The sequence below is a fragment of the Molothrus ater genome, chromosome 14, assembly GCF_012460135.2.
Source record: "Molothrus ater isolate BHLD 08-10-18 breed brown headed cowbird chromosome 14, BPBGC_Mater_1.1, whole genome shotgun sequence".
Classification (NCBI taxonomy): Eukaryota; Metazoa; Chordata; class Aves; order Passeriformes; family Icteridae; genus Molothrus; species Molothrus ater.
The window spans coordinates 11,649,976-11,662,189 of record NC_050491.2 but is presented as its reverse complement, the minus strand read 5'-3'; the positions used below and the strand labels follow the sequence as shown (position 1 = coordinate 11,662,189).

Here is a 12,214-nt window from a genome sequence, read left to right as displayed (position 1 = left end):
TTGTCTAAAAATTGAACTTTCAGTACAGACTGATACTGGAAACAACAGCCTGCAATCCTGCTTGAGAAGGACAGCAGAAAATAAAGGCAATATGCCCACATGACTTTATATACTTCTAGCAGGGTTGATTTAACATTAACTTGGAATCCTTGCTTTATAATTGTTGTTAGAACAAATGTATAAAATCATACCTCCTCGGAAACACATATGGTTTGGTTACAGTGTTGTGATTTTAGTTTCCTCAGAGTCTATAAATTTCCCCTAAATCTGTTCAGAAGACTTTCAGTTATTCTTTGTGCACACTGAAGGCTTCCCTGCCACTAGTTCTGAGAGCAAGATAATTCTTTCCCAGTATTCCAGTCATAAGTAAAGAAGAAGAAATGAACCTGTTTTAAAAGCAAAGCAGCAGTGAGTAACCAAGGGTGAGTGGCAAAAGAGGAGGAGTATTTTCTACAACTCAAAGCCATGAAATGAATATATTTTACAATCTTTTCTTTATGTTTCAGGTTGTACAACAGGGCACCATTGCTGTAGGCTGTGAAGAAAGTGTCATTAACACTTCTGAACAGTGCAGCAGCAGCAACATGAGCCCAGGGCAGCACCCATGCAGTCTACAGTGTTTGAAAAGTAAGCCCAGACCACATATAAAGTGAAAAACATCAAAATGATACAAGACTCAAACTTTTGCTATTTTTTGTACCAACTGACATCACATTAACCTTTTCAAAGTTTGCTTTTGAACACAATAGAGACAGAGGCAGCCTGTGGTTCTGGGGGTGGGAAGCAAGGCAGGTGCATTGTATAAACAGCATGAAACTGTTCTGTGGCTACTCTGTTTAGTATAGGTCATATAGGTCTAGCAACAAAGAACTAATAAGTCTCCTGATCTTTTCCACTAGATGAAATCTACACTCCAGCTGCCACTATGCTCTGTCTGTATCTGTGCCTTTGGCAGATTTTAATTTGATAGCTTCCTTGCAGCTCCCAGGAACCACTTCATTAGTGTCTGCTGCAACCTCTAGGTCATGTGCTGGGCCACTTCTGCTGTGTTCTGAAGAGATCTGACCTCCAGGCAGTATTCAAAAAGGAACTGAATAAACCAGATACACCAAGTTCAGGCCTGATGCTTTGCTGTCTGGCCAATATACCCAGAACTTGGCAACTGACAATGGCAGGTTTAAGTACAAGCAGCAAAAAATTTCAGTTTTGTAGCAGAATCAAAAAATTCTTTCCCAAATTTCTTCTGTGAAACAGCATGCAAACAAAATGGCCTCATTACACCATTTGCACAGTTGTCCAGTAATAATGACTTATCTATACACGGAGATTAATGTGAAGGATAGCAGGTTATCAATTCAGAGGTCAGTACTGAATCATGATAGTCCTCCCATGTGGGAGCTCTTAGAGGTGTTTCATTTGAGATGAACTGAGAGCAGATACTCAAAGTTGTCTTATTTTGGAACAATAGCTCCTATACCATGAGCACCTTGGGAACAGTTACTTTGAGTCCACTTTCCACTGCAGCTTTAGATAAAAATATGCTATGCTTCCAGCTGGTATGTTGTAGAGCATTGAGGCAGTAATTTAACCACCTTTTGGTTACACTGTCTGTTTCTCTACAGAAGAGGCTTCTAAAATGTACAGGGAAAAGGAAATAAAGACTTTTACTAGTTCCTCTGGGAATATCCAGATTTGTGTCAACCCTTCATGGCTACATACTATAAATAATTCATTACTCACACAAACAGGCAAGAGTGCTCCCAAATCTTATTAACCTGATGTTTCTTAATACCTTTTTGAAACCTGTTTCATAGAAAATATTACAGCTATATTTATATTTAGCCCTACATATGTGTACATTTTTCAGATTAAACATAGAATACTTCTACAGTTTTTTAATTTCCCATGGGATTTGAGCTTCCTCTCTCTGATTTCTTATTAACAGATTGGTCACAGAGGTCCCAATTTCAGACTATGAGTAAGATATATTTAGATTCTCTGCCCTAAATCCATCGATTATAATACAAACTTTTTATTTTTTTCTATCAAAATACTCTTACCAACTACAAACATTTCTTTCAAAATACTTGTTTAAAGAAATCAAGAAATGAGAAAGAGATGACTAGAGAGCACCCTGAGGGTAACACAAGACCCTTTTGTCTCTGCAGCATGGAGTGAAAATTGAGACATGCTCATACAGACTTCAGGAGGTTTGAAATGGGCATAGAAATTCCAGGAAAACAGGATTTTTTAAGAAACTGTAAAGTTGCCCCTAAGCTGGGCCATTCAAATAACAGTTATTCACACTTCTCTTATAATGTTTTTGTCTGCAGCCAAGGATATCAAAGGATTAAGAAAATTAATAGGAGTTAGGGGTAAAATTATTAAAATAACAGTTAACAGAGGCCTTATCTGAAGTTTGAGTTGTTGTTTATAGGTTAGGTTAATTTTTAGTGGAAATATAATTTCAATCAGAAGTCAGATTTGATTTGTACCACATCCCAAAGATGGGCTTTCCCTAAAACTACTCAGGTAGAAGTGAAAGGAAAAAGGTGAACATCCTTGATTTTTCACTGTGCTATCCAGTTTCCACCAAGATAATAACAGGCTTCTGTGCAGTCTAATTGTCTTGGGCTTGTTTTGTTGGAATGTTTGTTTTAAAGTAAAGAACAGGAGTGAGACAGAAATTAGCAAGTAATAAACTCAAAAATCTGCCTATGTTGTGCTTCATTTTCCCCACTGTTAGCCTGAAGCCCTATGGGAAAGGTGAAACAAACAGCTGTCCTGGCTGCAGTACAAGCAGAATCTCCTCCTACACAGCCAACTGCAAGCATGGGGAGATTAAGAATCTATCACAAATACCCTGGGCTGGCAGCCCTGTGAATTTAAAGTGCTAAAATGAAGGGGCCATTTGACAGGAGTTACAGATCTCTTCAGTAACTGACCCCTCAGTAGCTGTGAATTTCTACATAAAACGCTGTGAGCTATGAACAACCAAAACACTTCTTCCCCTCTGTAATTCACATCATTCTCCCTGTGGAAACTGGTGGTAAGCTGCATCCTCAGTGAAGTCTGTCTGTATAGTCAATGTGTGATGCAATAAACAGTGTGACAAGAATACAGACTGTGTCCAAATGCGAAGCCCCTATTGCAATCATTGGCTGTGTTAACACAAACACCCATAAATCTGTTTACTCTTTTACACATCTGCTTTGCTCAGAAGCTGCTTTATGTGCCATACAACCATTTTCACAGAGATACAAACCTCATAAAGAAGTCAGGCTTCATGCAGCAGCATCTTATATTTAATAGAGAGCTATTTTTCATACATACCTACAGATGCTGGCATTTCTCCCCACTGTAGAACAGTCTCCTTTGTGAAATGCCCATATATATCAATGTAGATGCCTTCATCTTCGTAGGTGAGCAGGAGCTCCATGCCACTGGTGTTTGGGAGGATGATAATGGCATGGGGGCGGATCGTCCCCTGGATCTGGAATCGGATTTTACTGAGATTTATATCAGAACACAGACTGCAATTTCAGTGATGACATCGATCTAACTAGCTTGGCAGAACAATAAAAAGAACTAGCTCATGGCTCATGGAAAGTGAAAGAAATGCCTGTTCTCAGAGGCTGTATAGTTTTCTAGTAAGCCTCTGAAACAGACTTTCTCTCCTTCTCCCCCCTTTGAATATGACAGCAGGTTTGCAAATAAATCAATGTTCAATAGTTCACACTAAATTTACCAGTGTTAATTGGTTTCAAGAAGCCATGGAGCCATTGAGACACAATAATATTTACTTAATCCCTCACAAAATACTTGCATTATATACATAGGAGAAAGGTGAAATAAATTTGAATTCACAACTTTTTCAGAAGATGAAGGACAGAAACTTCCACATTCCAGGAGATCAGTGCTTTCACTTTCCATGATATTTCCCTTTCCCCACTCACAAGTCAAAACCCTGCAAATTTAATTGAATTTATCTTGCTGTAAAAAGTTCCCTGGACCTTTTCACTCTGTCTTTCCTTCCCAGATCCTTCACTACAAATAGCTGCCCATTTGATGGCTGCTGGGCACACCTCTGCATGCCACAGGAACAGTGCATTTCACTCACACGAATCTCTCCCAGAAGCCAACATATCCCAAGTAAAAAAAAAACAAAACCGAAGGTGAAGTATACAACCATGAAGGTGGGGTTTTATGAAAGCATTTTGGAAAGAAAAAGAGGACAGCCTTAAAAAAACAGTAACAAAGCACTTCCTTGTTTAAAGCGCTACTCAAAACAGGATGTTACATAGTAAATCAAACCACCACAATTAATATTTTTATAGAAAGCATATGACTGGAGCTTTACATCATTCTCACAAGCCAGCCACACACAGGTCTTTTTTTTTTTTCCCCTCAAGCACAGACATTTATGCACACTGTAAGGGCACAACGAACAGTAAAAGAAGCACCGAAGCTGTACTTGCCCAGCTGAATACACTCAGGCCACCCACTTGACTCCGTGCCTCCGCAAGAACTATCCGTAACACTAGAACGGGGATCCAGAGCCGCAGAGCAATTTTAATGCGCCGCCTCGGGACCCGCATGAGCGACCGCAGCAGGTAAGAGATGCAGAAAGAGCTGGGCAACCAGGAAAAGAGGCTACCAGAAAGCAAGAGTATCTCAAGTCAGCCTGTTACAGTCTGGGCTATCGCCACCACAAAGCTCCTGGAGGTAAGTATCTGGTTCTAGCTCTTTTGAAATAATAGAGTATCAAAAAAGATAGAGCTGCTGTAGCTGCTGATTTATTTCAGGTCTAAGACTCTGAAAGGAAAATATATTTTTAGTCCGTGCTAACTTGTGGCTGAAGAGCTCACACAAATGCAGTCAGTCTCAGGTGCCCCACATATTCAGGGCAGTCACCTGGGAAATTTGTCTCATCAGGTACCTAATTGTATTTGCAGCCAGTTGAAAAAGTAAAGCCTCTAAGAAAGTTCACTTTTTTCTTTGCCTTTCTTCTCTGCCAATTATGCTAATGATCCTTTTGACAAGTCACTGCTCACCTTGCTCAGCAACCCACTTCCAGAAAGGCACGTGGGTACCACGCTTCAATTTATGAACTGATGGGAATTCATCATAGCTGACTAGTTAACAAAGGTACTGCCAGATTAAATAAATCCTCTAACAAGACAAATACTAAGTACCTTAAAAAACCAACACAGAAATAAACAGTACAAGCCTTTAGCAGGTGATTCAACAGTTAGAACAGCTAGAAGTCATTTTTCAAATAAGAGCAGACTATAAATCTAACAGCCAATGTTACACACTGTGTCCATCAGGAACACAGGTCTGACAGAACGTGCAGGCTGTGGCTTGCAGGGGCAGCAGAGTGATCAAGTGGCTTAGACAGGAGGAGTGGGGTTTTCATTTGGGTTGAAAATGAGGGGCTGAGAGTGGAGAAAAGTTAAAAATAGATGGATTCACAGCACAGGCTGCAACATGCAGATCTGGGATGAGATTTCTTCAGACCTCCCAAGCATAACTTTGGGACACATGGTCTGGGGATGCAAAGAGGCCATGGCACCCCCAGCCCCTGTGGAGCACTGTTGACTTCAGGGAGGGTTCAAGTGTGCACAGAAGTTTCTCTGCCAGGGCCTCCCATCAGATTGGAGCCAATCTGGAACCTGCCAGTTTGCTGAACCTAAGCCCCCAATTCTCTGGCTTTTGGGACTCACAGCTTTGAAAAGAATAGTTAAAAAATAGGCAAACAAACAGAAGTCCAAAAATATTAACACCATAGCATAGACTTCATATTGGACAGCCCCATGCCAGCCATTAACTTCTGCAGGGCAATTTGCTCTTATCTGAGCTGAAGCAGGAATTTAGTGCTCTCCATCACCTCAAACAGAAACACAATGCAAGATGTACACATATCCCTGAAATCAACATCTTCATGCTAACTTACTGACAATCTAATGAGAAAGTCCCAAGGAAAATGTAAAACTTCTTCTGAATTTACAGAGTGGTTTCATGGACAACTGAATGGCAAGAAGATCAGCAAATTTATTTAGTCTGAAGTTGGTTTCTGCTGTCTGCACAGTGGCAGATTGTAAAAGTCACCTAAATTCATGTAGATATTATTGTGTCTTTGACTGTTTACGTCCTAAATTTCCAGGATAAATCAATTAAAAATAGTACTGTCCATACAATAGGCTTTCTGACATTAAACCACTAAAATTGATATTCTAAATGTGATAAAAGCATTTAAACAGGACTTCAGTGTTATAAAACTATGTGAAAAGTGGTTTGCATTAGCTGCCACTAACCATTCTTTTGAAAAATAGCACAACTCTTAACCTGATCATCATCAATACACAGCCCAAAGAGCAAAGGCATTAATGGAGGTTTTTGGATTCTCTTACGTGTGTTGGAAGGTACAAGTCATACACAGATCCAGAGTCCACATCAATGGCATGAAATCCCACTACTGAGCCATATATGACCTTTAGTCGTTGCCCATTTTCAACAGTCAGGTCAACTGACAGTGGTTTGTGATGAAGTGAGGTAAAGGACTGGAAAAAAGAAAAATGCAGTATGTAGCACAATAAAACTGTTGGTTTGCAGAACTACATTTAGGATCCTAAGAATTCTCAAAACTCAGAAGTTCACTATTTTGGTATCCATCATCCACTGAGTTGCATGGACAGTTGGATAATTCATTTGTGGTTTGAAAAAGAAATCAAGATTCTAGAAATGGACTAGGCAAAAAGTAGGCTGACTAACACTGTGTTTAATTTCATTCCCTTTTGAGGGAAATCAACATCAACTTTGTCAATTCAAATGCACATTTTGGCACAGCACCTGCTGAGTTTGGCTGGGGTAGAGAGAAACAAGTTATTCACATCTAACACTCATGACTGTGACAGTTTCATGTTTGCCATCTCCAGAGTACATCAAAGGCACTACATTTTCTTTAAAAGAATACTCAGTTTATCTTTAGCTAGAATAAATGTTATACAAAACAACAAAAACAAAAGCAGAGCACAGATGAGAGACAGTGAGAGACAATAACACATCTGAACCAAAGTGATGTTTCACTTACCTTAAAAGCCATGAATTTGTGATAAGGCTTTGGAGCCCAAGCATAAACCTCCACTGAGTTTTTCAAAGCGATTACAAGGAATTTGATTCTCTCATATCTTACTGTAATACAAGAAGAACAATTCCTTAGGTACCAGACAGATGCTTAAATCAAAGACCATCTCATCACATGAAATAATTTCAATGGATGACTTGTAGCAGTAGACATTATCCAGCATGGGAGACTAATGCATTCTGGACATCAATGTTTAATATCACCAGTGACAATACCGTGACTGTAAACCTACAATTCATTTATTTTCAGTAAAGCCAAATGACTGTTACCAACATTTATATATTCCTTTTCATATACTGATGAAAAAAAAAAAATCTCACTATTCAGAGAAAAAGGTCTTGACCCTACAGCCAAACCAACCTCTTGATTTTTTAAGTATGAACACACTCCACCACTACTGGTTATGAATCAGCTACTGTTGGAGGACTTGTGGTTGTTGGCTGAACAATTTTGTCAGACTTGGCAGGATAAATTTTCATGTCACTGCTCATCTGTGGATTAAATCCCCAGGTGCTGTGTGGGTGAAGGACTCCCATCTTTCTGAGATGAGTAAGCATTTAAGAGATGAGCAATTTCTCCAAGACAATTAAGGTCATGCTGGGCCCATTGAGAATTAATGAAGAATCATGCATTGAAAATTAAGATTTCTTTGTGCATTGTGTTTTCACAATGGAAAACAGGATTCTATCTCACATAGGCAGAGAACAAGAAAACTCAGCAAACTCTACAAAAATGCAGAACAGTAATTTCTTTCTTTTCTACCTGGAAAAATAGCTGTACAACCAAAGGTCAAGATACAAGAAGATTCTCCAAGAGAAAAACAGCAGCAGCTGTGCTGTCAAAAACGCAGGAGTGGCTTGTCATATGTAAACACAGAAGCTCCAACCAAATGTTTGCCTAATTTTAGGATAAGTATTTTGTCGTTGTGTTTTTTAAAAATGCACCAAACCCAAGGATGAGCAACTGAAGCAGAATATGTGGGTGCTTAGCTGTAATCACAGTTAAAGTAACAACACACATCTGTTTCATATTCTTCCTTGAGTTTAACCCCTGCCACTTCTAAAGCCAAAAAGCAAAACTGCCAAGCAAGGTATTAATGAGAAGCAGCCACCTCACATTTCCTGCACTCCTCTGTATCATGGCTTTGACTTCGAAGAAAGTGCCACTTTCACACCATCCTTCACCAAAGCAAAATGTGCTATATATCCACCCCCACAGTTAAATGACAGAAATTATCACAATCCTCACATTAACCTTGAAGAAAGCTGCCTGAGAGCCCGAGAAAAGTGAGATGGTACCATTTCCAGGGTGTTTAAACAAAGGTATATTTGGGTCTTTCATGAGAGAAAGGGATGAGCTGATCTACGTAAGGTCATCCTACAAATATGATTCACTAGGACTTGAACTAGGTCCAACTTCTTAGCAGTTACTTAGGGCCAGGAGGGAAGCTGAGAAGGTGGAAAACATCAGTTCAATTAAAACCTTAAGTAACTACAGATAAATGGAACCACTGACTGAGCACAGACCGTGGCTGGCACTCCCTCCTTCCAGGGAACAGCCATAACATCATCTGGTAACTGCTGCAAGAAGGGATGATGCTGAAATGATAGGGAGCAAGGCACCTGCCATGTACAACAGTTCTTTTGAAAGAACTCATGAGATATTCACCCAATACAATCCTGAAAAAAAGCTGAAAAAAGCTGCTGTCACAAGATGCCAAAGGAGGATGATTATGCATCTCTGTGAGGAAAAACCAGGAAATCCTTACCGACTTTGTAGTGCACACAGCCTTCCAGGTCACCCACAGACACCCAGCCTTGCCGCTTCTCCACCTCGGGATCGTTGCGCAAAATTTTATTTCTCAACCATGACAAGTAATACACCCTCAACTTATTCTTCTTCCCTGGGATTTACAAGAGGAGACAGAACACTTTAACTCCCTGAAGTAGAAACTCTCCCCCACTTACAAAAAGCTAGAGTTTTGTGATCTTGAGTACAGCGGGTCCTTGTGCCTTGCCAAGGTGAAAGAATATAGCAAGGGCATGAAAGGAGTGATGGGGACACACAGGGGGAACTGGCACAGGAGCAATTCTATGGCACTGGGCACATGTGCACGTCCCTTGTGACTCAAACTTCATGCAAGATTTTCACAGCTGACTAAAATTCCTCCCTCGGGCCAAAGAACAGGTTTCTACAGACACAGGTGTTATCAGAAACCATTACACTAACTGTTTATCCTGGAACACAGGCATGTCCTGCTATGGCCACTTTGAATAAGCTATTGATGTAGTTCCAATTAACTGTCAACCTTCTTTCAAAGTAGCTATTTTTCTTCCGGATGCCTTTGCACTTGAGAATTATTTTGTCATCCTTCATCTCAATCACTCTTTTTGTTGTATTAATTCATAAGCAGCCTATGGTCAACAGCACCGTGGGACCACAGATTACTCTGAAGAGAAGGACTATGTCATGCCCCAGCAACAACTGGACCTGGCAGTATGGGACAAACAGCTGTTGGCACTGCCCAACATGATCAGTCTGGACTGGCGATGAGCTGCTACTCCTTGTTGGACCCACACCTCTGACCTCGGTATGTATTGTGCATCCTTTGAGGCCACACTCAGCCATGGGGAATAAGGCCAGAGTCCAAACTGTTTCCTGGCAGAGACTGAAAACCTCCACTTAATGTTATTGATGTTTTCACAATACAGATCCCTCTCATGTTACTGCTCATACCTCTTGCTGAACACAGGACGAGGTTATATCATGATAATGTTAATAGAACTGCACTTAGATACATGTTCACCCATCACAGAAAGCAGAAAAGTTACAAACTACAGCTTGCAGAGAATCAGCTCATTTTAGGAATATGAAACACTCTGTACTTCCCACAAACCATTTTAAACATTAACCAGGCAATGAATTGTCCCAAAGCCACTCTGGAATGGGAGTGTAAATGTTAAAAATTCAGCAGAGTTTTCCTATTAAGAAGAATAACTGTCCTGTGATTTCCTGAAAGAGGAAATTCCTCAACCTAGTTTATAACCTAATTCTTCTTTTTAATTGCCTCCAACCCCAACGTGGGTCAGATACTTTTAGCCACTGAACCAACCTGATATAGTAATTAGCACATTGAGTCCTTCCAGAACATCCATTTGCTGGAACCGTCTCCTCGTAATCAGCGTATAAACTCTTCCTTGCCCACTTCTGTCCAGCAGCCACAATCCATTCTCTGTTCCCACCAATAAATTTACCCCTGTCGATACATGAAAAAAATACTGCATAAATCACCTAATGATTCAGAGGTCACTGAGTGTTCATTGTTTTGAGAACCAATTTTTATTTAATCTCACTTAATGGAACCTGATAATTTCTCTTGCTCTGTGGATGACTTCCCAGAAGAAAAAAGATCTCACTATTAGAATTTTTACTCAGGAGAACAGCTGCATACCTATGGAACTTGAAGGATTAGTAGCTCTGCTGAAGTCAATGATGATTTAAATAAAAAGGAAAATAGTCTGTGAACCTGAACTTCTCAGGTGACCTTGGAAAGCACCTGTGACCAATGCAAAAATCCCAGTCCAGCACCATTACAGTAGTGACTCAGGAGACCCAACTAAGAGCTCCAAGGTGCTCTTCAGCCTCAATACACATTTAATTACACACCTTACCACACAGCTCTATTCTAAATTTAAAATTTTGGATTCCTACAAACCCACATTATGCAAAATCTGTGAAGCTATAAACTGGAAATCTACATTTGCTTTGGATAAGATTCCATCTACTTCATTCACTTGCCATTCCAGGCTCAGAAAGCGAGGAGAAAAAGGCTGGGTGAGTCCTATAGAATACATCTGTTCTTCTGAAGCAGAAAGATAGTTAAAACAACTCAAGAGTTTGGATAATGTATGACTGGGACAAGGTCCACAGCTGCTGAGAGTGACCTGACTGCTGTGTCTTGGTTTTACACCATGTGAAGCTGACCCTGTAAAAAGCATGTAAGTTAAAACAATGGTTCAGTGATGTTCCATAATAACAGAATAAGCAGTGACAGCAGCAACTAAGCAAGACAAGCCTTTGGAAAGACCTGACCTGCTTTGGATCCTTGGAATACCTAACACACGTGACAGCAAAAGGCTTCATGTTTGGATTATTTCCCCTGGGTCAGGGCTCTGTGATCAGCTGTACCCGTGTGCAGCTCAGATGAGTCTCATGAGCCACAAAAGCTGCTGAAACATTTGCAACTTTTGGCTTTCCCAAGAGCATGGTTTCAGCTTGGTGCTTGATCAAAACCTTTTCTCATTCTGATGCACATAGTCCTTTGCAGCTGTATTTCATGTGTTTGCCATCTCATCCCTGGGAAGGCAGGGCCATGGAAGTGACACAGGTATCAGCTCAGGGATCCACTCCAGCGCTCTCTGCCAGGAGAGCAGCAATACAACTGTGAAGTCTGCCTAGGAGACACTGCCAGCCACTCCTGCTGTGCCTTCCCTCCACACACCTGCCCAAGGACTCCAGCTTACCCCACAGAGCAGCACACAGGACCTCAGAGTTGAATTTCTTCTTGTATTTACGGATTTCTGGGCTGTCACTTTGCGGGCGGATATTGGTTGGATTGACATTGACAACGGAGCCCTTCCTTGCATTTTCCCTCCTGACAGGCTCAGGTTTGGCACTAGATGCTGGAATGAAAGACACACATAGTTGTGGAAAATGTGAGTGTTTGGTTACAGCTTATATCTGAACCGCCTTGTTCATGGTAGAACAAAAGAAACCCCAGAGGGGTGAGAGAACACCCTGAGAGCTTTGTATAGCAAAAGAAAAAAAGATCTGGAAAATTCCTCAGGCATTCCTGAGAAAGCATGGTGGTAGCACAGCAGCAGAGCACAGCAAACCACATCTGAAAGAAGGGCTGAAGCAGTAAATGAAAATTCACAGTAATGTGAAGTTCCAGTTTCAGAAGACTACTCAGAGTTTTCATTTCTAAGCAATAAGCCCTTGCCAAAAAAAAAACCAACCAAAAAAAACCCCAAAAAACCAACCAAAAAACCCACTAAAAAACCAAGA

The 12,214-nt window shown here is 40.6% G+C and overlaps 1 protein-coding gene across 3 annotated transcripts in view; it reads right to left on the bottom strand.

The window, feature by feature from the left end:
- NRK (Nik related kinase) overlaps window positions 1-12,214 on the bottom strand; it is an 88,851-nt gene that overhangs the window by 5,739 nt on the left and 70,898 nt on the right. For 2 of the 3 annotated variants that reach the window (XM_036402164.1, XM_054516362.1), the window contains exons 24-29: window positions 11,671-11,829; window positions 10,260-10,403; window positions 8,916-9,050; window positions 7,094-7,194; window positions 6,414-6,563; window positions 3,334-3,493 (exon numbers count right to left, since the gene is read on the bottom strand). In XM_036402164.1, coding sequence (XP_036258057.1) covers window positions 3,334-3,493; window positions 6,414-6,563; window positions 7,094-7,194; window positions 8,916-9,050; window positions 10,260-10,403; window positions 11,671-11,829 — 849 coding nt within the window. The other variant, XM_054516361.1, reaches the window with a different exon arrangement.